The sequence below is a fragment of the Zootermopsis nevadensis genome, unplaced genomic scaffold (assembly GCF_977971745.1).
Source record: "Zootermopsis nevadensis isolate Lab colony 2312 unplaced genomic scaffold, Znev_1.0 Znev_ptg000091l, whole genome shotgun sequence".
Taxonomy (NCBI): Eukaryota; Metazoa; Arthropoda; class Insecta; order Blattodea; family Termopsidae; genus Zootermopsis; species Zootermopsis nevadensis.
Genome location: NW_028259222.1, coordinates 1 through 27,624, shown reverse-complemented (window position 1 = coordinate 27,624; position 27,624 = coordinate 1). Strand labels below are relative to the sequence as shown.

Genomic DNA, 27,624 nt, shown 5'->3' with positions numbered 1-27,624 from the left:
CTGTAGAATTTAGTATGGAGAGAGATCATAAACACACCTACAAATTAATTGTCAATGTTTCTTCACTTCAACATTATTTCCTGCAGGCTGCACTCTACCGACTGTCTGGAGACCGCAACCCACTTCACATTGATTCGAATGTGGCTGCATTTGGTGGATTTGATCGGCCCATCCTGCACGGTCTGTGTTCGCTGGGCTTCTCAGCCCGCCATGTCCTACAGCAGTATGTGGATAATGATCCAACCAAATTCAAAGCCATAAAGGTGTGTAATAGAAACATCTCTTTTTGGGGCTTTCCTATTTTCACATTCTCATGATAACATTCCAGCACCCTCTTTCTGTTGTTCTATGGATTGTTTGTGTTCACAGCATTTTTCACTTGCCTCTTCCGTGTCTGATGTACAGTTCAGTTGATGTCAGTCATTGTACTTTCTTATTCTTTCCACATGCTTTCCTATTTTCTCGCATCCCTGTTGGAATACTTCATAACCGTGACTCCCATTCACAGTGGATACGTTAAGGGAGGCCTATGGTAAGTAAAAAAATATTCATGTGAAGCATGGTGCAATGGTGTGGCTTGATAGTAGATTTCTAAGTTGTAATTCCGGAGGACTGTTCATAACATTTTACCATTTCAGTCTCTTCTTTTTAATTTTATCATCTTGTTGCTTTGTAAGTTCTTTGTACTTTTTTTCCATCAGAGAGATTGTTAAATATGATGTTATTTCATGAATCTGTTTCATTTTCAGAGGTTATATAGCATCAGATAGAATGAGAGGATAATGAATGGGTATGAATTTGGAAAGGGGCAGTAATATTAATTTTCATGTTACTATGCTGGAAGTTCTTTGGAGGGACTGAGGAGAACTCTGATTAGCCTGAGAAGGATAGTCAGAAACTGGACTGAGATGCAACCTGATATCCCCATTAATATGGTTTAGATCGTTGCACTACACAGGCCATCAGAGTGCGAGGGTATGAAGAAAATGATGACTGTCACTGGTTTACAGGCTCGGTTCAGCAAGCCGGTTATCCCTGGGCAGACACTACAGACTGACATGTGGCAACAGGGGAACCGTATCCACTTTCAGACCAAGGTGAAAGAGACGGGGAGCGTGGTGATATCTGGCGCATATGTCGATCTCACCGAGGCATCCGTCCCGCAGCACAAGGTACGTTTTTGTGGCTGACTGATGGGCCAAGATCATCTTTGATGATGGTTGTTCTGCTGGTGAGAAATTTCGTTGCTGCTGGCCTTTCATCACGTTCACATAATTCTGCCCTTATGCTCTGTCATGAGCTGGTTGAGTCCTATCTATCTCTTCACATCATATTTCTCTAAGGTGCATTTTAGTAATGTCTGTGTGTGTGTGTAGATCTCCCAAGTACTGTTTTCCTTTCAGCTTTTCCAATGAAATTTTTGTGTCAAATTTCATGTCTACGCAGTGGAAATAAAAAGTCACACATATTGCAGGTTCCTCACAGAAAAATGCAATTTGATTATGCAGTACACTGCTACTAAACAAGACGAAGTATTTGAGCTGTGTTGTTTGCATGTAAAGCTTACTTAATATAAATGTACATTTTGATGTAAATTCTGTAATTGTGTGTTGGAGAATGTTTAATTTAGTGTGGGTTTAATGAGCCAAATATAAGATTTAATTCTGGAGTTTTAGTAAAATGATAAGAAAGCTCTGATGGGCAGGGCATACAGCATGCATGAGCAAGACATGAAATGAGTACAGAATTTTGTGTGGAAAACCTGAGGGAAGAGATGGCTTCAGAGACCAACTCATAGATGGGAGTGTAATATTAAAATGGATCTTTAAAATACTGGGTGTTAGGTTGTGGATTGTGTTCAAGTGGTTCAAGATAAGTCCATGAGGCAGGCCTGAGCTGTGTGGTGTTTGTTCCTACAGATTGCAAGTTGTGTTTATAATCGATATAAAGTGTAACTGATATTCTGTTATCTTGTGATAACCTGCATTGTTCAGCCTAGCAATTTCTTACTCTCAGTGACAAGGTTATGTTTCCTTTTTGTTAAGATCCCAAACATTACAGCATTGCTAGTATCACATCTTCAGTAAGATCTATTTTAACCCTTTAAAGCTGAGTTGTAACTGTATGTACCACCTGCTGTAACAGTCATTATCTCTGCATTTTGCCCACAGAATATATAATGTGGGTTTTATATTGATCTCAGAATAAACAGTAATTTATTTCTCTAAGCAGCATTAACTAGTTTAGTGTTGTCGTGGAGACATGTTGTGTTTTCTTTGAGGTAACAATGGATTGATAGAATATTATGCACCTTCACTGTGGCTGAAGGGGTTAATTATTTTCTTTAATTATCTAGTTGGTCTTCAGAGGTTACTCAAGAGCTCTATGGAATTTCTTTGTTTTCTCTTTCCTAGTTACATTTCCAGCTTATGGTAAATATCTGCAAATCAATTTCTCAGGATATTTGCATCTTCAGTGGGCAAAGTGAGGAACAAACTTGACGATTTGTACAGTTCACTTAGTGCTTTGTGAATAGTGAACTGTGGGAGACAAAGAGAAGTTGTCACATGAATACATTGTTTCACTACACTTGTTTATGTAAAATGTCATTAGGTCAGAAATTGGCTTAGACTTGGAAAAAAATTTTGGCATGAAGCTGGGGGTGGAGCCGAGTCATGATATGGCCATTTGTGTGTGTTTTGTGTAACAGAATAATGAACCTTTGTTTTGTAAAAGCAGTAAGTTTTTTGACTAGCTGAGTCACTGTCAAGGAGGCAGGAAAGACTTTGCACTTTAGCCTACATGTAAGGTTGTCTTGATAACATGTACAGTACAGTACAGTACAGTAGCTGTGTTCAAGGTCATGGAAGAAACACAAGTGAGTAGCTCTGATGTATGCTGGTTGCATCAGTCAGTCACTATGCCTGCTGTGATGAGGTCCACCAAGGTGAGGGAAGTGAAAACTGGAATTTGTAGTTCAGAGGCACATCTCATGTCCTGACATAGAATGAAAATATGAACATTGTTTTGCATTTGTTTTTAAGCTAAAAATATAGTATTCATAAATATTTAACACGTTCAGGAAGTACTCATTATTGATTACAGAGTGTGTAACCATCGAAACTACTCTCAGTAATGCTAAAGATCAAATTACATCATATCCATATTTTTCCACTTTTGTATGGTTGTAAAATATGGTTTCTTTCTTTGTGTGAAGAACCTAAATTGTGTTTGAAAACAACCAAATATTATTTGGGATCTTGAAGGATCAAATAAGTGGATTCTTAGGATAGTGAACTAAAGGACTAAATGTGTTGTTCATAAGATGAAAACACATAATGTATGCATAGTTTGGTGGGAATCCTGTTAAAAAAATTGGACATAAGTAAGACTGAGAATTTAAGGGGAAGATAATATTAAGCTGGATCTTAGACAAATACAGATGTGTTTGAACTGTGCCAAAGTGGCTTGGTCCTGCAGCTAGTGATACTGTTTGGTATTGGCAATGTTCGACCTTCGTTTTCTATCACCAGAGAGTTAACAGGTTCCTAGAGACATGCAGAAATGGTGTATGATGTTGGTGGCTTTGTAAACTGTAATGTGAGGTTGCATTGTTGGTGCAGGCATCCACATCAGCGCTGGATTCGGATGGTGTGTTTGACTTGCTGAAAAAGCGGGTTGCGGCAAACCCAGAGCGTGCCAAGAAGATCGGTGGTGTGTTCCAGTACAACATCACCAAAGATGTCAATACTGTTGCCACCTGGAGTATGTATCACACAGTTGTCATGGATTTACAGCACTGTTAGAGAGTAAATTTTATACAGACTAACTTAAAACTTTCATCTGTTAAACGTTTTGTCTGTGCGGTTAACTCTCCTACTTCATATCTGGCAGATCTTGGGTTTGTATCTCATTTGAGAGACAGGGTTTTCTTATCATAGTCACGGAAGGCAATGATGAGACCCTCGCCGGGTTCGCTTGTCACGGCCACTTGCAGCTGAAACGGAAAGACTTGTTATGCATTTCTGTTGCGTCCTACAGGAGCAGTGTGTGACGATGTTAACAGAAACCCAAAAAACAAAACAAGAGATAAACTTAGGAATTTTACATGATTACAGGCTTTGTGGCATATGTATTTGTCAAGAAGTTCTGGAAAAATGAAATGTATGCAGAAATTTGATGGTGAAACCTGAGGAACACCACTTGGAAGACTTGTAAGAAGTTTGGAGATTACTATTCAATTTTAGCTTTGATGTTAGCTATATTCAGTCCTCAGTTCATTTTAATTATGAGCTTTGAATATCAGAGAAGCAGACAGAAACAAGTATGGTGTCCATAGATGGATTTTCCAAGTAATATTTAAATGTTTCAAAATGAAAATCATTTTATCAATCTGAAGAATTTGTGTTTTATGCTCATTATTTTACAATTGCTTCCTGTACATTCTAAATATATAATTTAGGACCAGCACATTGGAAATTACAAACATTTCTATGAATTTTGACCACGGTCCATGCAAGTGATAACTCACTTCAGAGGCATCCTCTGTTGGTCTGTAGTTGACTTCTGCAGCTGTGAAGTTGAAGTATCCATATTTCCTTGGTCTGACAACTACTACATGAGATACATTTGTCCCTGCAGGGATCCTGTCAATCTTGATGTTGAGCTGACCACCCACCAAAGTGAAGGCCTCTTTGTGAAAGCTACTGTCACTCAGCTTAACACCAAGAGCAGTACTTGTGCCAACATTATATAGTGTGTACTGCAAAGAATGTTGTGTGTTATAATGAAACAAGTTTATGAGGTATGTTGGTATTATATGGGTACTAAATACAATATTATCATGAGATGCTCCATATTCTTTGGCTTGTAACATAAACGGCCTATGATATGTAAAAATTTCTATTCTGCAAAAACAACCGGACGATAATTTTTCTGAAACAATATGACATCTAAATATCCCAGCTGTACTAACCTTAACTACTATGTCCATGTCTTCAACCAGATATCTATTCAGTATCTGTTTCGAGCTGATTGCGCCAGTCGTCACGTGGCTGTGTCACGAATCCTGTGAGGAGACTGGCTCCATCATCGAGTCTGCTGCTGGCTGGACAGGAAAATGTAAGTGTCAGTGGCACCCCTGTTCGGAATATGCTCGATGCCTGTAACGACACCACTGGTTCTGAGTCATGTGATGCCGTCCAAAACAGGACTGCATTTCATTAGGGTCATGAAGGTTGGGTCTGTTGTTGCTCTTTCAGTGAAATGCAGAAATGATTTTTTCACTGCAAATCACAATCGTAGATAAGTCGCAGAATCTGCATGTGGACTTCCATAGATGTGTCAACAGCGGTAGAATGACCGGATTCATGTTTCAAGGGTCCTGATTTCAGTGAAACAGCTTGGAATAGCCATGAAGCGCAGTAATGATAGACAAGCAGAGAACCGTTTACCTCCCGTGCTGAGTGTCGGCAGAACTTTCCATCAGGATGCGTTCTTGTCTGACAACCTTCAGGTTATCTGGTGCGTTCACCGGGCGGCCTGCTGCGTGCACAGATGAATGAGCTGGTGACGCCAGAGGCTGTTCGTGAGAACTGGGGCAAGGTGACAGATATGTCTGCTGCCGTTAAATTGGAGTCCATCCAGGAGGCATCTGGTACCCTGATGACCGTTCTGGAGCAGATGAAGTCGAACTCTGGGCTTTCTTCTGATGGCGTGAGTTATGACTCGATGTAGTTTTTTGCATATGCTTTCAGATAGTAATTATTCAAGTTACCCCTGTGTCTAAGCACCATCCAGTGGAGGTGTATAGAGGGAGTGTAGTATAAGACGTATGAATGAGCAGAATTAATTTTGTTTATTGTGTACAGGGTTTTAGCCCGTCGCCATAATTGTAGTACGTGGTTTACGTTACTTCAGTTGTGTGTTTCTTGCGTATGGTGTTGGAAGAAGCTGACTGCTTCATTGTGGCTTACGCCACTGGAGGTCCAGTATTTTGTTAAATGAGGTGTACATTAGTTTTGGCAATGGCTGGTGCTGCCATCCAAGTATTGATGGTGGCTAATGTTTGTGCAGACTTGAACTTCTTTTGTCTTTTTGATGACACTTATTCTGTGAACATGGTTTAAGGTCCCAATTTCCTTTCCAGAAGAGTGTTGTGACAAAGTTCCAATACACTCCTCGTGACCTGATCCTGTATGCACTGGGAGGTGAGTAATGTGCCATTATGTGCGTGTGTTTGTGACAGTGTGACAGACAAGTAATGTGTTTGTTTTATTGCAGTTGGTAGCACTGTGACCAACCCAAGTGACCTGAGATTCCTGTATGAAGGCCACGCAGACTTCTCTGCGTTGCCGACGTTCCTCGTGTTGCAAGGCGTGTCTGCCGTGATGGAGTCTAGTGTTACTGCTGAGGTGTTCAGTGGCAGGGATTTCAATCCTGCCAGGGTAAGTGAGGTTATGTCTTGATAAGCACACTCTTTTGAGGATAACCGCAAGGTTCAGCATCGGTCATTTCGAAGCCTGCCTTCGGATGCAACCCTGAGCCACCTCACAATCTTCTTGCTGTGTTTTCATCTCTTACTCACTTCTCTAAGTGGCTTCTTTTCCAAGAGATTTCTCCACCAGAGTCCTATATGCATTTCTTGCCTTCGCAGCTGAACATGTCCATATATCTTAACGCAAGGCACATTTTACTGCCTGTGCTTTGTCTATTACGAATATAATAGCCAGTCTCCATCGCACTTGACTTGTTTAGTTCACTGTACATGCAGTGAGGAAGAAATTAAAAGTCTGCTGGTCCTCATGGAATGAAAGCAGATCCAGCTTCTGCAAAAATAATACTGCTGTGGGTTGTTTTTCTGTTCAGTGCAACGGAGGATCATTCAGGTCGTATTCTATGCTAGTGAAGTTGTGGGGTGTTTACAAGATATTGGTTAGAAGGCCTGAAGGGAGGAGATTGTGGGTGAGACATTGGCGTAGGTGGGATGGCGTTAAGATGGATTTTTGGGAGATAGAAATCTATGGAGCAAACTGGATGCAGCTGGCTCAGGTTAGTCTTATGGCAGGCTTTTGTGAACTCAGTGATGAACCTTTGGCTTCTATAAAGAAAGTGTTCTATTTTTTGAGAAGCCAAGTATACAGTCAGTTTTTCAAAGAATATCCTGCACCATAGAGAGAGTGAGGATAGAATTCACACTGATTCAGTGAGCTGCACAAAGTGTAGATGCTTCCCACTGGCATGCCACTCGGTCGTGTAAACAAATGACAGTATTCAGTTGTTTTTGCAGATATATCATAAAGTATTTCTTTCTTTCTTTCCACTAAATGGATTCGAGAAGTTCTGCTAACTTAAAGATAGTTCAGTGGTTTCGACGTAGAGACTGATTGGATTATGAACCTTAGGGTTGCTGATGAGGCACAAAGGAATGAGAAACGATTGAGTACATAATTGGAGTTGACTGAGGAGGATCGTGTTGCTGCTATGTTGCCAGATGTTGCATGGTGAGCAGTACTTGGAGGTTCTGCATCCCATCAACAGTGAAGTGACTCTTGAGGTGCACTGCAAGGTGGTGGATATCTTGGACAAGGGATCTGGGACTGTTGTGCTGGTGGAAGGTGAGATAAAATTGTGCAGTATGATCATTCCATTTGTAACTTCTGTCAACTTGGTTCGTGCAGTTGTAACGTGTCTCTTTTTCATTGATCTGTCTAGGCTAGGGGGAATATAAGTGGTTTAAAAGTCTAGTCTTCAAGGTGATACAAATTCAGTTGCTGTCTGTTGTCATTATTGCAGTGGAGACATTTGATGAAAGTGGTGAGAAGGTGGCACAGTCCCTGCTGACAACATTTGCTGTTGGAATGAAGGGTGTTACAGACAAGCGTACTTCACCCTATGATGTGCCAACAGCAGAACCACCAAAGCGGATTCCTGATTTGTCTGTTGAGCAACGCACGTCTCTTGATCAGGTCAGAATAGAGGGAAGCATGTGTTACGTGTGAGGCTCTTTGGTTATTTTTCTTTGAGGGGGGGGGGGGGGGAGTGAATGTAACTTTTCTTATTCTGTGTATGTATTTTTAGTTTCTTCTGTCAGTAGTACTAACGTGTGAAATATGGAGAAGAAGGACAATCTAATTAAGATCTTGACATATTTGTGGTGATAGAGCTTTGTAAAATGTGCATCCTTAAGATTATTTGATGTAGACTGAAAATGCTGACTGCTTTGAATCTGCACTTATTGCTGTGTGTGAAAATTATGACTAATGAAACACTGCAGCTAAGTCTGTAGAATTTAGTATGCAGAGAGATCATAAACACACCTACAAATTAATTGTCAATGTTTCTTCACTTCAACATTATTTCCTGCAGGCTGCACTCTACCGACTGTCTGGAGACCGCAACCCACTTCACATTGACCCGAATGTGGCTGCATTTGGTGGATTTGATCGGCCCATCCTGCACGGTCTGTGTTCGCTGGGCTTCTCAGCCCGCCATGTCCTACAGCAGTATGCGGATAATGATCCAACCAAATTCAAAGCCATAAAGGTGTGTAATAGAAACATCTCTTTTTGGGGCTTTCCTATTTTCACATTCTCATGATAACATTCCAGCACCCTCTTTCTGTTGTTCTATGGATTGTTTGTGTTCACAGCATTTTTCACTTGCCTCTTCCGTGTCTGATGTACAGTTCAGTTGATGTCAGTCATTGTGCTTTCTTATTCTTTCCACATGCTTTCCTATTTTCTCGCATCCCTGTTGGAATACTTCATAACCGTGACTCCCATTCACAGTGGATACGTTAAGGGAGGCCTATGGTAAGTAAAAAAATATTCATGTGAAGCATGGTGCAATGGTGTGGCTTGATAGTAGATTTCTAAGTTGTAATTCCGGAGGACTGTTCATAACATTTTACCATTTCAGTCTCTTCTTTTTAATTTTATCATCTTGTTGCTTTGTAAGTTCTTTGTACTTTTTTTCCATCAGAGAGATTGTTAAATATGATGTTATTTCATGAATCTGTTTCATTTTCAGAGGTTATATAGCATCAGATAGAATGAGAGGATAATGAATGGGTATGAATTTGGAAAGGGGCAGTAATATTAATTTTCATGTTACTATGCTGGAAGTTCTTTGGAGGGACTGAGGAGAACTCTGATTAGCCTGAGAAGGATAGTCAGAAACTGGACTGAGATGCAACCTGATATCCCCATTAATATGGTTTAGATCGTTGCACTACACAGGCCATCAGAGTGCGAGGGTATGAAGAAAATGATGACTGTCACTGGTTTACAGGCTCGGTTCAGCAAGCCGGTTATCCCTGGGCAGACACTACAGACTGACATGTGGCAACAGGGGAACCGTATCCACTTTCAGACCAAGGTGAAAGAGACGGGGAGCGTGGTGATATCTGGCGCATATGTCGATCTCACCGAGGCATCCGTCCCGCAGCACAAGGTACGTTTTTGTGGCTGACTGATGGGCCAAGATCATCTTTGATGATGGTTGTTCTGCTGGTGAGAAATTTCGTTGCTGCTGGCCTTTCATCACGTTCACATAATTCTGCCCTTATGCTCTGTCATGAGCTGGTTGAGTCCTATCTATCTCTTCACATCATATTTCTCTAAGGTGCATTTTAGTAATGTCTGTGTGTGTGTGTAGATCTCCCAAGTACTGTTTTCCTTTCAGCTTTTCCAATGAAATTTTTGTGTCAAATTTCATGTCTACGCAGTGGAAATAAAAAGTCACACATATTGCAGGTTCCTCACAGAAAAATGCAATTTGATTATGCAGTACACTGCTACTAAACAAGACGAAGCATTTGAGCTGTGTTGTTTGCATGTAAAGCTTACTTAATATAAATGTACATTTTGATGTAAATTCTGTAATTGTGTGTTGGAGAATGTTTAATTTAGTGTGGGTTTAATGAGCCAAATATAAGATTTAATTCTGGATTTTTAGTAAAATGATAAGAAAGCTCTGATGGGCAGGGCATACAGCATGCATGAGCAAGACATGAAATGAGTACAGAATTTTGTGTGGAAAACCTGAGGGAAGAGATGGCTTCAGAGACCAACTCATAGATGGGAGTGTAATATTAAAATGGATCTTTAAAATACTGGGTGTTAGGTTGTGGATTGTGTTCAAGTGGTTCAAGATAAGTCCATGAGGCAGGCCTGAGCTGTGTGGTGTTTGTTCCTACAGATTGCAAGTTGTGTTTTAATCGATATAAAGTGTAACTGATATTCTGTTATCTTGTGATAACCTGCATTGTTCAGCCTAGCAATTTCTTACTCTCAGTGACAAGGTTATGTTTCCTTTTTGTTAAGATCCCAAACATTACAGCATTGCTAGTATCACATCTTCAGTAAGATCCATTTTAACCCTTTAAAGCTGAGTTGTAACTGTATGTACCACCTGCTGTAACAGTCATTATCTCTGCATTTTGCCCACAGAATATATAATGTGGGTTTTATATTGATCTCAGAATAAACAGTAATTTATTTCTCTAAGCAGCATTAACTAGTTTAGTGTTGTCGTGGAGACATGTTGTGTTTTCTTTGAGGTAACAATGGATTGATAGAATATTATGCACCTTCACTGTGGCTGAAGGGGTTAATTATTTTCTTTAATTATCTAGTTGGTCTTCAGAGGTTACTCAAGAGCTCTATGGAATTTCTTTGTTTTCTCTTTCCTAGTTACATTTCCAGCTTATGGTAAATATCTGCAAATCAATTTCTCAGGATATTTGCATCTTCAGTGGGCAAAGTGAGGAACAAACTTGACGATTTGTACAGTTCACTTAGTGCTTTGTGAATAGTGAACTGTGGGAGACAAAGAGAAGTTGTCACATGAATACATTGTTTCACTACACTTGTTTATGTAAAATGTCATTAGGTCAGAAATTGGCTTAGACTTGGAAAAAAATTTTGGCATGAAGCTGGGGGTGGAGCCGAGTCATGATATGGCCATTTGTGTGTGTTTTGTGTAACAGAATAATGAACCTTTGTTTTGTAAAAGCAGTAAGTTTTTTGACTAGCTGAGTCACTGTCAAGGAGGCAGGAAAGACTTTGCACTTTAGCCTACATGTAAGGTTGTCTTGATAACATGTACAGTACAGTACAGTACAGTAGCTGTGTTCAAGGTCATGGAAGAAACACAAGTGAGTAGCTCTGATGTATGCTGGTTGCATCAGTCAGTCACTATGCCTGCTGTGATGAGGTCCACCAAGGTGAGGGAAGTGAAAACTGGAATTTGTAGTTCAGAGGCACATCTCATGTCCTGACATAGAATGAAAATATGAACATTGTTTTGCATTTGTTTTTAAGCTAAAAATATAGTATTCATAAATATTTAACACGTTCAGGAAGTACTCATTATTGATTACAGAGTGTGTAACCATCGAAACTACTCTCAGTAATGCTAAAGATCAAATTACATCATATCCATATTTTTCCACTTTTGTATGGTTGTAAAATATGGTTTCTTTCTTTGTGTGAAGAACCTAAATTGTGTTTGAAAACAACCAAATATTATTTGGGATCTTGAAGGATCAAATAAGTGGATTCTTAGGATAGTGAACTAAAGGACTAAATGTGTTGTTCATAAGATGAAAACACATAATGTATGCATAGTTTGGTGGGAATCCTGTTAAAAAAATTGGACATAAGTAAGACTGAGAATTTAAGGGGAGGATAATATTAAGCTGGATCTTAGACAAATACAGATGTGTTTGAACTGTGCCAAAGTGGCTTGGTCCTGCAGCTAGTGATACTGTTTGGTATTGGCAATGTTCGACCTTCGTTTTCTATCACCAGAGAGTTAACAGGTTCCTAGAGACATGCAGAAATGGTGTATGATGTTGGTGGCTTTGTAAACTGTAATGTGAGGTTGCATTGTTGGTGCAGGCATCCACATCAGCGCTGGATTCGGATGGTGTGTTTGACTTGCTGAAAAAGCGGGTTGCGGCAAACCCAGAGCGTGCCAAGAAGATCGGTGGTGTGTTCCAGTACAACATCACCAAAGATGGCAATACTGTTGCCACCTGGAGTATGTATCACACAGTTGTCATGGATTTACAGCACTGTTAGAGAGTAAATTTTATACAGACTAACTTAAAACTTTCATCTGTTAAACGTTTTGTCTGTGCGGTTAACTCTCCTACTTCATATCTGGCAGATCTTGGGTTTGTATCTCATTTGAGAGACAGGGTTTTCTTATCATAGTCACGGAAGGCAATGATGAGACCCTCGCCGGGTTCGCTTGTCACGGCCACTTGCAGCTGAAACGGAAAGACTTGTTATGCATTTCTGTTGCGTCCTACAGGAGCAGTGTGTGACGATGTTAACAGAAACCCAAAAAACAAAACAAGAGATAAACTTAGGAATTTTACATGATTACAGGCTTTGTGGCATATGTATTTGTCAAGAAGTTCTGGAAAAATGAAATGTATGCAGAAATTTGATGGTGAAACCTGAGGAACACCACTTGGAAGACTTGTAAGAAGTTTGGAGATTAATATTCAATTTTAGCTTTGATGTTAGCTATATTCAGTCCTCAGTTCATTTTAATTATGAGCTTTGAATATCAGAGAAGCAGACAGAAACAAGTATGGTGTCCATAGATGGATTTTCCAAGTAATATTTAAATGAAGATTTCTGTCTTCTGGGTTATTGCGCTGTGTAGTCTGGTCGATGTTAACCAACGTTTCAGAGGTCATACTGCCTCCGTCATCAGGGCGATGAATATGCCAATAGGGTGTGAGGAGTTGGATTTTATAGGCAGGGAAGTGAAAGGTGTAGCCTGCCCCGAGCCAATGGGAGCAGGTATGGGAGTGGACCAATGGTAGCACGTGGGCGAGGGTGGGAGAGGGAGAGAAAGTAGAGAGAGAAAGGTGAGTGTAGTTGTATGGATAAAGGCCCTGAAAGGGGCCGAGTTAGTGGTCTGGTTGGTTCTGGCGGCGCACTCTTGCTCGTTCTCGGAGTCCTCGGAGTGTGTGGATCAGAGGCTTCCAGGACCGGCTCAGGTGAAGTCCATCTTCCCTGTTAAAGTTATCAGGATGAAGTTCGATCTCGATGGCTTCCCTGATTAACCGGTCCATGTAGCCGGTTTTTGAGGAGAGGATAGAAGTGTCCTCTAGCTGTATCTTGTGCTCCAAGTTGAAGCGGTGTTCAGCAACCGCAGATTTCTCGGGCTGCCCGAGCCGGATGTGGCGTTCGTGCTCCTTGATCCTGGCCTCAACGGAACGGCCTGTCTGGCCGATGTAGACTTTTCCGCACTCGCAGGGAACTCTGTATACGCCAGGCGTCTTCAGTCCTAGGTCGTCCTTTACCGGCCGGAGAAAACTGGGAATTTTCTTTGGCGGAAGACCAACAGACTTGATGTCGTGCCTGGCCAGCAACCTGCTTATGCGGTTGAAGGTCGTCCCGACGTAGGGCAGGAAGGCAACCGAGGCTGGTTTTTCAGTAGGCGGTGGCAGCCTCGCAGGCGGATTGAGAGCTTTCTGAATCTGACGGTTGCTGTATCCGTTTTTCCTGAAGGTGGTGGTGAGTGCATCCAGTTCACTCTGTAGGCTGTCGTGGTCGCAAAGGGCTTTAGCCCTGTGTACCAGGGTCGAGAGCACGGCCTGTTTGTTGGACGGGTGGTGATGGGAATTGGAGTTGAGGTAAAGGTCGGTATGGGTTGGTTTCCGGTACACCTTGTGGCCTAATGAGCCGTCAGGTTTCCGGTGAATGTCTATGTCGAGGAATGGGAGATGGCCGTCCTTTTCAGTCTCCATGGTGAACTGGATGACCTCTGAAACGTTGGTTAACATCGACCAGACTACACAGCGCAATAACCCAGAAGACAGAAATCTTCATATTCACCGCTGTGAGAACCTCAAGTCTTACATAATATTTAAATGTTTCAAAATGAAAATCATTTTATCAATCTGAAGAATTTGTGTTTTATGCTCATTATTTTACAATGGCTTCCTGTACATTCTAAATATATAATTTAGGACCAGCACAATGGAAATTACAAACATTTCTATAAATTTTGACCACGGTCCATGCAAGTGATAACTCACTTCAGAGGCATCCTCTGTTGGTCTGTAGTTGACTTCTGCAGCTGTGAAGTTGAAGTATCCATATTTCCTTGGTCTGACAGCTACTACATGAGATACATTTGTCCCTGCAGGGATCCTGTCAATCTTGATGTTGAGCTGACCACCCACCAAAGTGAAGGCCTCTTTGTGAAAGCTACTGTCACTCAGCTTAACACCAAGAGCAGTACTTGTGCCAACATTATATAGTGTGTACTGCAAAGAATGTTGTGTGTTATAATCAAACAAGTTTATGAGGTATGTTGGTATTATATGGGTACTAAATACAATATTATCATGAGATGCTCCATATTCTTTGGCTTGTAACATAAACGGCCTATGATATGTAAAAATTTCTATTCTGCAAAAACAACCGGACGATAATTTTTCTGAAACAATATGACATCTAAATATCCCAGCTACTATGTCCATGTCTTCAACCAGATATCTATTCAGTATCTGTTTCGAAATTAGCAATCTGGCACCCGTTTCTTCTTCCTCATTACCATCTACATAAGCAGCTAGGGCTGCGAGAACAAAAATACTTATAAATTTCATTCTTTCAAGACTTTTAACGAAATATTAATTTATACACTCCCCAACGTGTTGTACGCACGAGTACTTCGAATCTTTCCCAACGGAATGGCACTTCTTTATCAAAACTTCCAACTCGTTGCCAACTCACAAGCAACAAAGCATGTAATTCGACTCCTACTGGCAATGACCGCACTTAAAAATTAGTTCCGGTTCCCTTCATTGTCACCAATTTAAAAGTTAATGACGATAAAATATACCGTTCCAGCCGTTGCCAATGTTAAAATGAAACTGTTTTGGCTTCACTGTTAAACACGGAAGTTTAGAAGTTCCATAGTTTGTAACATGCTTTGTAACTCAGAACTGTAGTTTGTTAATCGGCTGTACTTCGTATGCGATTATTTGGAATAATTATTAGGCACATATGGATGTGCTTTGTTATCGGTAATATAACGTAACTGTGTTGAGAATCATGTCGATGTCTCTGTCATCAGACCCGGAATTGGAAATGAAAGTTAAAAAAGGTTTGAAAACGTGTCAAACATGGATTGAGTTGTTTATGTTGAACTTATATACGTAACATTGCAAAGCACTGCCCCCGATGGTGGAGAAGAGGGTAGAAGTTACCAGACTGCATCATGAGTTGCAGGGACGTTGCTACGATGTGGAGTATGCCATTGGGTAAGGTTTAAAGGAAATTCTGTTCGTTCACTAGTATTCAAGAGGAACCTTGTTCCCAAGTGAATACTTTTCCACAGGCTTGTAGCAGCATCTTGCTCATTTCTAGTTGACATTTTGAATTATGTGAAGTGTAATTTCTTTATGTTACAAGGAAAGCTTATTATTTAATCAATTAACTTAGTGATTTTAGACCTTCATTCATTTGACATTTCTGCCTGGCAAAGGAATAAGATCCTGAGTCCTGACACAAAGTCGCCAAATATGGTGTGTGTGCATGTGTCTATCTATCTATATATATATATATATGATTTGGAAGAAAAGTGAGAATCACAAGACCTTCCCAGAACTTTGTGTAGTTTTTTCAGCAGTTGTATTGTTCTCCAGGGCAGTGAAGTCTATGGAGGGGGCAGAGGATAACCTTGGTAACATACAGGAACTGCTGAAGAATGCGGTGTTCTTGCGACAGCAGATTAAGTATGAAGAAGCTCGCAGGTGAGTGTTATTGTGAATGTTGTGGACGTGATTTCTGTGGTCTGTCTGTGCCTTCTCTCAGGGTTCTTCCCATTTTATTCATATGTGAACTGAATGTAAGATGAGCAAATGTGTTTCAGTTGGAAAAGAATGTACTATAGCAAGTACAGAATGCTAAATTTGTGGGTTACCTGTGTTTTAGAATACATGAAGGAAATAGGGTTTGGGGAATTTGGGACACAAACTTGTTTTATAGCAACAGGAAGGAAGTCTGTCACTAGTGTAAATCCCCCATAAATAAATATCTCCTATGCGTAAGGAAAAAATGATCTGAATTGTTGTGTAGTACATGGACAAAACTATTCTGTGCAAATCCTCGTTTGGGAAGGAGTGATTCTACCAGTAAATTATAGCAGTGTTGTGTTAGCACTCCTGTTTCTCAAATGAATTACGTCCTATGCACAAGTCTCAGCAGGGGATTTGCTGTCCTGACTGAAGAGGGTTTTTTTTGTCAGTTTCCTCAGATCTTCCAGTTGAATCTGATCATAGTGTATCAGAATATGCCAGTTGATCCAGTGGTTTTTGAATGACTTATAAAGCAGTCTTATTAATTAAGTAAGCTGCATGTGTATGTCCATCTAGCCTGATTCAGTTACACAGCAGTTGACTGGTTTTTGTGAAATTTGGTGTGAATATCTACCATTTCAGTTCTCTTGATCTTCTGTTCATTTTAACTTTGTCATCTGCCATTACTGAATTGAGTTTTGAGGTTCTTATGATAGTGAATATGGAGGTGGCTGTCTTGCAGGTTGTTGCACCATTTAATGTAAAAATCAGTTTGTGCAACGTCGCAGGCAACCATCTTTGTAATGAGTTGTTTTGTAGGACACTAAATTAATTTTATTGCTCTGTGGATCACTGTTTCATTCACAGTAGTGTAGAATACCGGTCAGACAGTGTGTTAGTGATTTTTCACCTTGCTGTGATTCTTCATGTGTGTTAGAATTGTGTTTTGTTCTTGTGTGCTGATCCAAGAACATTTGGATTGGCATGCGCATATGCGCAACGCATGTGATTTATGTTGCATGTCTTGTCTGTGTAGGCTCCCCCACTAATGCTGTGACATGCCAGGTAATTGCTGCTTCCTGTTGTTTATTATGTTGGTAGTATATTATGGTAAGCAGTCACTACATGATCATGATGAAATTGGGGATATCACATGGCCTTAGAATTGTTACTGTGTAGGAGAAAGAGTGCATGGTCACATGGACATAATGTTTCATTGATACAGAGGACACTACAGAACAAGGGAGCTGTGGTCCTATAAGTGGGAAATATTAACCTGTCAGTGTGGGCTGTGTCGAATGGACGTCTTTGCACGGTGTGATAGGTGCCATGTATGTTTCCAACATCAGAGTGAAAGAAATGACTATATTTATTCAATTGTGAGGTGATACTGAACTGTGCAATATCGTTATACTAAGAGACAGTATATTTAAGACATTTATTTCCTCTATTAGGTTGAAGGCCAGTTCATGCTTCATTGTTCAAAGTTCCTGCTTTTGGAAAAGTTCTTAATTACAGATAATAATGGCTACTTATTTCACCTGCTGTTTTGTGTGGGTGTTAAACTTGGTGTCTTGCACTGATGTCTGTGATGAGCAGAATACATGTAACTAAGAGAAACATACAGGCAGCGAGAGAAAATTACATAATGAGGAGCTTCATGAATTGTGCTGTTTTTTTGGGAAAGTGTTCAAATCAAGAAACCAGTGGGTGGTTGGTGTTGCCCAAGGAATGTAGTGGCACTTTAGTATTAGCAGTGGATAGTTATATAATCAATATTGTTTGTGCATGTTTTTTTTCCTTCAAATTAGCCATTTAATTACTATGTATTTGCATCGCTGTTTGTTTAATTTTGTTCAGATTACAATTTCATGTCTTGGATCCTCCATTCACAATAATCCTAATCCCATTTAGTATTAAGTAATTTGTACGGTTGAAATATAATTATTAAATAGCCTACGAATCAATTAGTCAGTTCATTCACCCTTTTAGCCACTTGATCTCTTAATCACAGTCAGGCGGCTAAGCAACCAGTGGATCAATCAACTGCTCATTCTGTTCAAAGATATTTGTTCGTACAGGAACAAGAAGGAGTCATACTAAATTAAGGGTTTGGTGCAGTCTTTACTGTATGATCTACTATTAGCTTCTCAAGGACTCTGCTTCATGAAAATTTTATTTACAATCACAAAATCATGTTTAGATCTTCAAGGACACCGGTTGACCACAGTTTGTTGGGAACAATACTGGTGATTCATGGTTAGGATCATTTTGGTTATATTTTGAGGATAAAATTCATATTTTGGGTATGAAATTCTTACTTGAAACTACATTTCTCGGGCATTTACAGTGAATCCTTCATTTAGTTCAGATGCCAAAAGTGGTGTTCTGAAAGTGCAAAGTTAAGAGCTTTCATTAAAGATTTCGGTGAGGAATATTTTAGTTCTGATGGAACAATTCTGTTCTGTAAACTTTGTGAAGTTAATGTTACAGCTGGTAAGGGATTTAATGTGCAACAACATTGTGATACAAGCAGTAGGCAGGTCAGGTTTCTGTTGCGATATGAAGTGAGCCTGCCAAGTGTACTGAACATACTGCACTGATTTCCTGGCAAGCAGTAGGCTGGTCAGGTGACAGACAGCTTTTCCCCGAGTAAAATCCCAAGGATCAATTAAGCTTCTTCTCTCAGCTATTCCCAGAAAGACAAAATGCATTCACTTTTAACTAACACAAATGCAAAAATAAACAGCATTCTGATGACGCAGTTGATTGAACATGTACTTTTGTTCTTGGGGAGGGGGGCACACCACACACACTTCTGAGTATATAAATGTCACTTATCAATGCCGTAAACGCCTCATGGCGTTTATTTATTTGATTCCTCGGGAATCATCGACACATAACCTCAACCGTTAAACGAGAACACCCTATCATTCCGTAACCTGATGACAGCCCACCTAGATCGCTGTTCGCACACATAAACTTACAGCACCTAAGACTAGATTCACGCAACAAATTTTACCAACTCTCTCTCTCTATCTCTGCGCGAACTTGACTACAGCGAATTCTAGTAGCGAACCCAGTAAACTACGTATTGAGCGGGAAATGCAGGGCATCGATATATCAGGAAGATCCAGAATCGTAATCTTGTAGGAGCCTGGTAGCCGAATGGATAGCGTGCTGGCCTGCGGAATACGACATCGGCAGTTCGAGACCCAGCGGATTCTTACAGTAGTATTAATTCTTAATTCTTACAGTAGTATTAAGTTCTAAATATAAAACGAGGGCAGGACTCAGGACTCAAACGATTTCTGATTTCTGATTTCTGCCCTCTAAAAATAATTGTGGGTTACCGGGAGGGTGGGGCGCCTAATATGATAGAATGAGGGGGGTTATGCACAAATATATAAAAGGGGGCTCAGTTGGGGGTATACCAACAACATACAGACATCAAAGCATATGAGTCGAAAAAGAAACAATCCAGCGAAATAAATCAAACCATCAAACCTGCATGCTTGTCATGTAAGCTGTTGAGTGTGTTCGCAGACTGACTTGATATCTGAACAGGAAACCTGATGGGACAATGAATGAAGTGTGTAATTACCTGACCTATAGGATGCACTTTAAATGTTGTGATTGTAAGTGTGAGATGATATGTTGACAGAAGTAAATGCAGTTTGGGATTGACATTATTGCTGTTTCCAGTTGGTATAGGTATCGTTTGTAGGCGTGGGTGGAGACTATTTGTGAAGTGATTTTGGTTTTTGTTATGTAGTGCTGTGACCTGCCGGGGTATTTTCTGTGCTTGTGGTGTGTTAAGCAAGGATAAAGGTTTTAAAACTTGTAAACTTGTAAGTTTGGCGTGTGGTGTTTGTTATGAATTTGGATTTGCTTGCAAAAATCTCATGCCCAGTAGATGACAGATTTGTTGATTTATTTGGCTGGATTTTTTCTTTCGACTCAAGTGCTTTGAACACATTTTGGTTAAAGATTGTTGATTGATATGATGTCTGTTTGGACCACCTTTGGCTGCTCCCTCATAAATATATTTTTGCATAACCCCCTCATTCTCTCATCTTCGGCTCCCCACCCACCCGTTAACCCTCAATTATTTTTTTAGAGGGCAGAAATCAGAAATCGGTTCAGTCCTGCCCTCGTTTTATATTTAGAACTTAATACTACACTTAATACTACTGTAAGAATCCGCTGGGTCTCGAACTGCCGATGCCATTCGGCTGCCCTTCTGTTCCCGCTCAATACGTAGTTTACTGGGTTCGCTACTATAATTCGCTGTGGTCAAGTTCGCACAGAGAGAGAGAGAGAGAGAGAGAGAGAGTGAGAGAGAGTGAGAGAGAGTGAGTGAGAGTGAGTGTGTGTTGGTAAGCGTGAGTCTAGTCTTCGGAGTCTTGGAGGTGCTGTAAGTTTATGTGTGCGAACAGCGATCTAGGTGGGCTGTCATCAGGTTACGGAATGATGGGGTGTTCTCGTTTAACGGTTGAGGTTATGTGTCGATGATTCCCGAGGAATCAAATAAATAAACGCCATGAGGCGTTTACGGCATTGATAAGTGACATTTATATACTCAGAAGTGTGTGTGGTGTGCCCCCCTCCCCAAGAACAAAAGTACATGTTCAATCAACTGCGTCATCAGAATGCTGTTTATTTTTGCATTTGTGTTAGTTAAAAGTGAATGCATTTTGTCTTTCTGGGAATAGCTGAGAGAAGAAGCTTAATTGATCCTTGGGATTTTACTCGGGGAAAAGCTGTCTGTCACCTGACCAGCCTACTGCTTGCCAGGAAATCAGTGGAGTATGTTCAGTACACTTGGCAGGCTCACTTCTTATCGCAACAGGAATTTGGCACGTGGAAGATTGTTTTTTGTCCAACAGTTCTCAGACTTTTCCTGCGTAAGACGTAGTTTACTACTACTCTGCTATGACAAGGAGGTCGGATGAGTTCGCTGTTTTTCAGACGTTGCCGTCCCTGCCTATGATAAAATGGCGTGGGCGTTCTGCCCCTCTGTATTTCTTTGGTTGCTAGGATGCATTCTGAGTCCAGTGCAGATTTACTCTCATATATATTGCCAGGGCGTGGAAGTTAATTTGAATTGATGTGTGTCATCTTTCCCTTGTGTGAAGGACATAAGTGTGAAATATTTTGGTTGCATGGAGGGTTGGTTTAGTTGGCCAGTTGATTATTGATGAGGTGTAGAGTGCATTCGTAGTAGCAGTTACGACTGGTGTCACAATGCGGATATTTATTTTGGTATTTGGTATTGTTTCAGGTAGGAGTGCCTGCAAGCATGTGGGATACTATAGCCGTTGCCCACTTTTGATTCCTAGTGACCAAGTATGGGGTGTTCGTAGCATGCCTCACAATGCCACAAGGAAGACCTCAGGCCCTCGTGCGATTACCTTGCTTTCCGAGGAGGTGTACGGTTATAGATTTAGTGGGAGTGCCTAGTCTGTCTCAAAGAGTAGTTTGAGATCAGGGGATGTACTGAGTAGCAACTTGCATGTGAACTGTAGCTGTAGTGTGTGTTTACTGGTATCAACGAAGACATGGAGGACTAATTTGTCTGAATATCAGCGTTTCAGAAGATCAATTGTGTGCGTGATGGGGAAGCAGCTTTTTTGGAGTTGGAGATGTGAAGAACCAGACAGAACGAAGCACCTGTAGTGTTTGTGACTTGGATAAGGAATTGCATTGTTCAGGTATGTTAGAGAGTACAGTTTATTTACATTCCATAGATCCTTCTTAGGACTAAACCAAAGGATGGAGAACAAATCATTTCATACAATACATATAAACTTCAGTACTTTTGACACAATTACAAGGATGTGTTTCACATGTGAATGTACATAACCTTCAGATTCTGCAATTCAATTATGAAAAATAATTTAAATGCAGGCTTGAACACCTTTAAATCATTTAGAGTTTTAATTGTTGGTGGAAGATCATTAAATGACTTGATACGCGTATAATACGTTCCTTTTTGACGTTTATTACGGTTAGCATAGACTATAGAAAAATTATATACTTGTAATTAATTTTTATTTTATTGTTGAGATTTGTCAAAGTCCACTTACAAAATAAAAGTCTAGTCAATGATATGTTGGTGTCCATGAATCCCAAAGGTTCTGGAAATAAATATGACATGCGCCCTGATGTGGAGAAAAGGTGTTTAGAGTATTACAGTAAGTGCAGTACTTGAAAGTTACTGTAACTAAAACATTTGACTTCCCTTACCAGTGAATCTGGCCTGCGTTGTCACTCGTTATAACTTGAAACTGTTGCTTGTGTTTTCCAGGTCGTGGAGACAGCATGTATTGCTCTGAAGTCAAGCACGACGGATCCGTTACCGTCGTCAGTGCTGGGAAATAATTTGCTGTTTCTTGGTGGCATCCCTGAATTTTAATGAAGATGAGAATACAGTGCAGCAGCTTTTCTCCTGTCCAAGGTATATAAGAGCAGTTGGAGGCAGAAGAATATTGTAAAACTAACCTCATTCTTGATATTAAAAAAGTGTACAAAATAAAAGATGTTTTTCCAGCCTGATGGTACTAACATGACATAACAGATTGTTAATCACTGGCTTTTCAACGCAGAATTGTAAGCGAGTCCCATGGCAGTCTATGAGGCACTGGTATAGATCTTTCTCTGAGCACCCAGAACTCATTATTTACTGGTACAGTGAGCCTGTTAGAGGCTGTATCACAATTAGTTTGTGTTTAGTATCCTGCCAGTACCAGGAGGCATCTGCACGTAATGTATTTCTTTCTCATATCATAAACCCAGATTTCCCATTTTCTCTGTCCCTTTTACATCAGTTGCTGATTTAGGAAGCAGCTACTGCATTGGCCACTGTTGTGACCAACATTTTGTACACTGAACATTAGGATGTGAGTGTAATTATCTGTACTCATTGTGATTCGCCGTTGCAGTTCTGATGATCCACATGTGGAGATCTCCGCAGTCCATGGGATTGCGTGCAGATTGCAGGACAAGCAAGCCAGAGCCACTCACCAGATGGCAGTCACAGGCAAGTTCATCCATTTGAGTAAATTGTTTAATGAACTTATTTTCTGAATTGCAATGCCATTATTGAAAGAAGAAGACCTTTTTTCCTGAAAAGTAGTAAATGGTTTTAATGAAATAAAGAACTTGTCTATTTCTTCTATTGAGACTACAAAGAAACAATGAAGAACGTGATTTTTCTTTGCCAGTTTAAGGAACCACATTTTGAGGCTGACCTCCACATTGTTCTATAATTGAGAATGCATGGAGTGTACCTCCATGCTCCCACTGCCTCATGGCATTGCGCTTAGTCACAAGGATAACTGCAGCTGATATAGCGAACCATTAAATGTTTAAAAATCATAATCTGTGTTGGTTTTCTGTAAGTCCAAGTGGTGTTAGAACCCAAAGACCACTGTGAGAACCTGAAATCTCTCTTAAAACCACATTTAGTATGTGAACTTGTTGAAAGCGTCTGCTTCATATCTGGAAAAGCCAGTAAGGCCTGTTGTGTATGTTGGTAGGAGTGTTTGTTGCTGCAGCCATGAAAGAGTTACGACGGTGTGTTCCTTGTTTGTCACTACACAATGGTGGCGATATCTCAGGTAGCTGGTGAGTTCAGTTTTATAAATTTAGATTGTTCAACATTGAAACAATTTATATTACTGATGGTGAAGTTTCCACCTTTGCTTCCAGAAGGTATGATAAAGTGGCATTACTGATGGTAATATGGAAAAAAAATCTAATTGCTACGGCTACCTCTTGCCCCTTGTCGGTTGAATTCACCTTAGTAGTAGAAGTGCTACAGATGTTGGGTGTGTTGTAGTGGCTTGCCATTTCTTAATCTTTCATTTAGGTCCTTTCTCCATGACATCAAAACAGGCGAACCTGAGGGGCATGGACCGACTGGTGTTTGTAGACTCCCTTGCTGTCATAATGGGGCACGAGGAGAGGGAGCCGTGTATATTGGAGACAGCGATCAACATCCTCGGTTCCAAACAGACGGCAAGCGAACTGTTCGTTAAATATCCACTGAATCAGTGGCAACAGAAGTTGCGTGGGACTGACGTGATGTGTGTGAGTTGTAGAGTTTGTAGTTGCAGTATTATGACGTGTGGAATAATGGCCCACTTGGCGAATGCTTTAAATTTGCTGGGGGGGGAGGAAAGAAAGGCTCCAGTATGAATCTGTGAGTGAGGGAGTTCAGAATTTGTCAGGTCGCTGGTTGTGACACTGTCGTGACCCGTATTTAAAGTTAACTTGTGAATGGGTTTGTAATGAACTTGACAGAATTTGTCTTCTGAAAATGGAAGGTGCTTGTTCATTGGCTAAGGTAGGAGTGTTAACTGCTTGGTGAAGTAAAACTGTGTGCTCTTAGAAGAGTGTGATGTCTTGATTTCTTGAATGTGACTGTATTTTCTCTTTCTGGGAGTAGCAGATTACGAGAAACAGAATGATCCTTCAGATTCTACTGAGCACCATGCTGTTTGTCACGTGACCTGCGTACTGCCAGCCAGACAAGCATTGAAGTACGTGCGGTAACAGTTGGCGGACCGACTTGATGTCAGAAGATTAAACCTGCTGGGACAAAGAAGGAACATCGTATCCGCAAGAAACTGATATCAGTCTGAACGAGGCATTCGTTGTGTGAGTACATGAGCATTAGAATGTATTTGATGTGGTTGTCGTGTGAGAGAGATGAGTCTGTCCAATTTTATTAGGTACTTCAGATGTTGTGAACTTAAATGTGAGATTTGATATGTTGAAAGACCTATGTGCGGTGAGAGATTGGCATAATTGCTGTATCTGTGGTATGCTAGAGGCATTCATGATTCTCTAGTGAATATATTGTTCATAGGACATCAAAATTGGAGGTTAGGTATAGCTTGTAGACGAGGGTGGTGACTATTTGTGATAAGGTTTTGTTAATGAGTGGTTTTGTTACATGTGTGATGTGTGTAGTGCTGTGGAGCCTTTAATGTGATGTGTTTACTAATTAATAAGTGATTAATTGCGAAGGTAAGGAATTTAGTTTTGTTGACGTGTGAGTATTGTGCACAGTGACCGGAGCTGCTGGGATATTTTCTGTGCTTTTGGTTAATTTTGAGCAAGGGGATCGGTTATGAAACCTTTAAATTAGGTGATGTGTTGAATGTGATTGCATTTTTTTTCTGGTAATAGCTGCAGAGAAGAAGCTTGATTGATCCATGGGACTTTACTGAGGTTGAAGGATGCGTCACCTGACATGACTACTGCTTGCCAGGAAAAGAGTGGAGTATGTGCAGAAACACTTTGCTGGCTCACTGATATGACGACAGGAAATCAATCGGCTGTTATCACGAAGGACCTCATGTCTGCGAGAGATTTATCTCTGTGTCTACTTGACATGCATTGTGTAAGTATACGAGAAATATGATTATGAAATGTGCTAATTCATGATTCACACAATCAAATTCTTTGGCAAGATAGCGAAATATTCCACCATGCACATGCACTTGTTTATGTTTACAAGATGTTTTGATATCTGCATTGTAACAAGTTTCACAGTTTGAAGGACTTGTCGTAAGACAGAACACTGAATAATAATAATAATAGTATTCTACCATGTTTTCCATTGGAGGTAGCTCTGCCTTCATTTTATGTGTTTGGCATTGGTATTTTAATTTGGCCAAGAAAGAGGATTTCCAGGATAGGTAAGGTAGCTTCCCTATCTCTCGGTGAGAGACTGAGGGCGAGTTTCTTTTTTTTTGAGAGAGTGTTTTATTTATTTCTTGTGAGAGGTTGAGATATCACTTGAGTCAGATTGGTTCAGTCTTCGTTGTCGTGGTTTTGAACTTTGTAAATGTATGCTCATGTTTGATTCTTTTGAAATTGGTATTGTATTTATATCTCCTTATCATTGATCATTTACATCCAGTTTACGTAAAATGGGATTGCCGGTGGATGTAATGACACTAAGAGCCTCCCCCTTTTAACTTAAAAAAGGGTGATACAGTTAAATTATGGTGCGAGTGTGTTGTTTTCTTTCCATTTTATGGATCCAAGTTCTGAGCATTGGCGATTGCTGGTTGGTATGTTTGACTTATAATCTGTGTTTGTGTTTCATGTACGCCAGTGCATCGGACACGTACGAGTGGATGCGGCCTGTTCTGGAGGGGACTCGAGGCGAATGGCTCTTTGTGTGTGTTGCGGTATCGTTCATCACCTTACTTTGAATGGCGTATGGTGTAGTACTTGGTGCAACGTGCAAAGGTAACTTATATCTTAATTGCGTCATGCTTGTGTTCTTCAATACAATAATTTTATTCACCGTCTTTACACAAGCTTATAGATTGTTAAAATCACATAAAATTATAACATTTCAACATATGATATTGTTACATTTTAAAATGACGACATGTTTCCATGTTCATTCCATCATCGTCAGGTCTATCAATTAAAATTAAAAACTGTTGCACTTGCTGCCCTGCGTATACTGATTTGTTCTACCCGATAGATTTTATTTGTTTAACCTCCAGGCTTCTTCCGTTTAATTTTTGAAGACTGCGCCTGGATGTCTTAAATCTGCAAAATCAATTTTAATTTTCATATCCTGATCCTGGCTACTGACATAGGAAATGGAATAATTTTAAAGAATTACTCAATATATCGTAATACAAGCAAAAGAAAAGTAATCACAAAATATTTAAAGTATTATAACATACCGGGTTGTGTGTGAGGTGCGTGTCCGATATTACGGAGCTGTAGACTGCAACTAAGCTGTGAGTATCGTGTATGGCTATATATATTGGGTGAAAGTTGTTTAGGGGGTTGGGTCGATGGACTGTAGAATGTTAAATATCGGATTGTTCGTGTAGATGTTACTGTCGTTTAATGCAAGATTTTGTTTATGTGTTCTTTGTATATGATATTTTTCTATGGTGTCTCTATGTCGCTTGTTTTGTATTATTTTTATAATGTCCATTGTTTGTTCTATTTTGTTGTATGTATGTCCTGTGTTTAATATATGCTTTGCATATGCTGAATGATCTTTATTGTGTTTAATTGCTGTAATATGCTCTTTGTATCTTTGACTAAAGGTGCGTCCGGTTTGGCCTATATAGGTTAACGGGCAATCATTGCATTTTAACCTATATATGCCTGGTTTTTCGTATTGATTTGTTGTGTCTATTTGTGGCTTTTGTTTCAAGATGTTTTTTATTGTGTTTTTTGTTCTAAATGCTATTTTTGTTATTTGTTTTAAATGTTTTTGTTATATATTTGGTTTCTTTTCCTATATATGTGAATGTGGCCCATTTGTTTTGTTTATTTTCGTTTTTGTCTTCATTTATGTTGTTTACATTGTTTATTTTATTTTTGGGTTTTAATTCATAATTATTATATCCGTTTTCTATTAGAATTTGTTTTATTATGTTACATTCAATTTGTTTGTTTATTGTGGTCATGGGATATGTATTTTTTCGGTTTATTAAGTAATTAATAGCCATTTGTTAATGTTCATTTGGATGGCATGAAGAGGCATGAATTATGGTGCTTGTATTTGTAGGTTTTCTGTATATTTTGAATTCAGAGTTGTTTTCGTTTCGTATTATAGTTAGATCTAAATAATTTAATTTGTTATTTTGTTCTGTTTCTAAAGTGAATTGTATATTTTGATTTATGTTGTTAAATTCATTTAAAACATTTTTTATATTTGTATTTTTTGCATCAAAAATCATGAGTATATCATCAACATATCTACTATAGTATTTGATTTGATATTTGTTTAATATATT

General features: G+C 39.8%; 3 protein-coding genes across 11 annotated transcripts in view; all 3 read left to right on the top strand.

The window, feature by feature from the left end:
• LOC147870851 (peroxisomal multifunctional enzyme type 2-like) overlaps window positions 1-14,007 on the top strand; it is a 40,416-nt gene extending 26,409 nt beyond the window's left edge. Inside the window, exons 13-25 of the mRNA XM_087341793.1 lie at window positions 87-263; window positions 1,011-1,172; window positions 3,624-3,764; window positions 4,953-5,121; window positions 5,516-5,715; window positions 6,149-6,209; window positions 6,283-6,446; window positions 7,493-7,616; window positions 7,795-7,967; window positions 8,368-8,544; window positions 9,292-9,453; window positions 11,904-12,045; window positions 12,399-14,007. Of these exons, the coding sequence (XP_087197919.1) occupies window positions 87-263; window positions 1,011-1,172; window positions 3,624-3,764; window positions 4,953-5,121; window positions 5,516-5,715; window positions 6,149-6,209; window positions 6,283-6,446; window positions 7,493-7,616; window positions 7,795-7,967; window positions 8,368-8,544; window positions 9,292-9,453; window positions 11,904-12,045; window positions 12,399-12,460 (1,914 nt within the window). The 3' untranslated portion in view covers window positions 12,461-14,007. The remainder of the gene's footprint in view (window positions 1-86; window positions 264-1,010; window positions 1,173-3,623; window positions 3,765-4,952; window positions 5,122-5,515; window positions 5,716-6,148; window positions 6,210-6,282; window positions 6,447-7,492; window positions 7,617-7,794; window positions 7,968-8,367; window positions 8,545-9,291; window positions 9,454-11,903; window positions 12,046-12,398) is intronic.
• A 190-nt stretch (window positions 14,008-14,197) lies between these two features.
• On the top strand, window positions 14,198-19,113 carry LOC147870850 (BLOC-1-related complex subunit 8 homolog). The gene is made up of 3 exons (XM_087341812.1): window positions 14,198-14,338; window positions 15,680-15,787; window positions 17,287-19,113. Exons 1-3 carry the CDS (start codon window positions 14,334-14,336, stop codon window positions 17,342-17,344), a joined length of 171 nt encoding a protein of 56 aa, XP_087197938.1. The 5' UTR covers window positions 14,198-14,333; the 3' UTR covers window positions 17,345-19,113.
• Window positions 19,114-20,219: 1,106 nt separating this feature from the next.
• LOC147870849 (transcription-associated protein 1-like) lies at window positions 20,220-26,879 on the top strand. 9 transcript variants are annotated; one of them, XM_087341811.1, is made up of 9 exons: window positions 20,226-20,279; window positions 21,117-21,546; window positions 22,143-22,292; window positions 22,777-22,874; window positions 23,374-23,461; window positions 23,706-23,926; window positions 24,288-24,496; window positions 25,031-25,244; window positions 25,965-26,879. In XM_087341811.1, the coding sequence occupies exons 4-6, from the start codon at window positions 22,862-22,864 to the stop codon at window positions 23,872-23,874; spliced, it is 270 nt and encodes an 89-aa protein (XP_087197937.1). In that variant the 5' UTR covers window positions 20,226-20,279; window positions 21,117-21,546; window positions 22,143-22,292; window positions 22,777-22,861; the 3' UTR covers window positions 23,875-23,926; window positions 24,288-24,496; window positions 25,031-25,244; window positions 25,965-26,879. The 9 variants fall into 9 exon arrangements, with proteins under 9 accessions (XP_087197933.1, XP_087197928.1, XP_087197936.1 ...); XM_087341808.1 differs by having other exon boundaries at window positions 20,227-20,279; window positions 24,285-24,496; XM_087341807.1 differs by lacking the exon at window positions 23,374-23,461 and having other exon boundaries at window positions 20,220-20,279; window positions 23,732-23,926.
• The last annotated feature ends 745 nt before the right edge of the window (window positions 26,880-27,624 follow it).

Coding starts and splice junctions, on each gene's coding strand:
- LOC147870850 (XM_087341812.1), top strand. Junction 15,788..17,286: donor AAGTATGAAGAAGCTCGCAG/GTGAGTGTTATT, acceptor TTCCTCTATTAG/GTTGAAGGCCAGTTCATGCT.
- LOC147870849 (XM_087341802.1), top strand. CDS start 22,250: ATGAAGATGAGAATACAGTGCAGCAGCTTTTCTCCTGTCCAAG. Junction 22,293..22,776: donor CAGCTTTTCTCCTGTCCAAG/GTATATAAGAGC, acceptor TCGCCGTTGCAG/TTCTGATGATCCACATGTGG. Junction 22,875..23,731: donor TCACCAGATGGCAGTCACAG/GCAAGTTCATCC, acceptor ACATCAAAACAG/GCGAACCTGAGGGGCATGGA.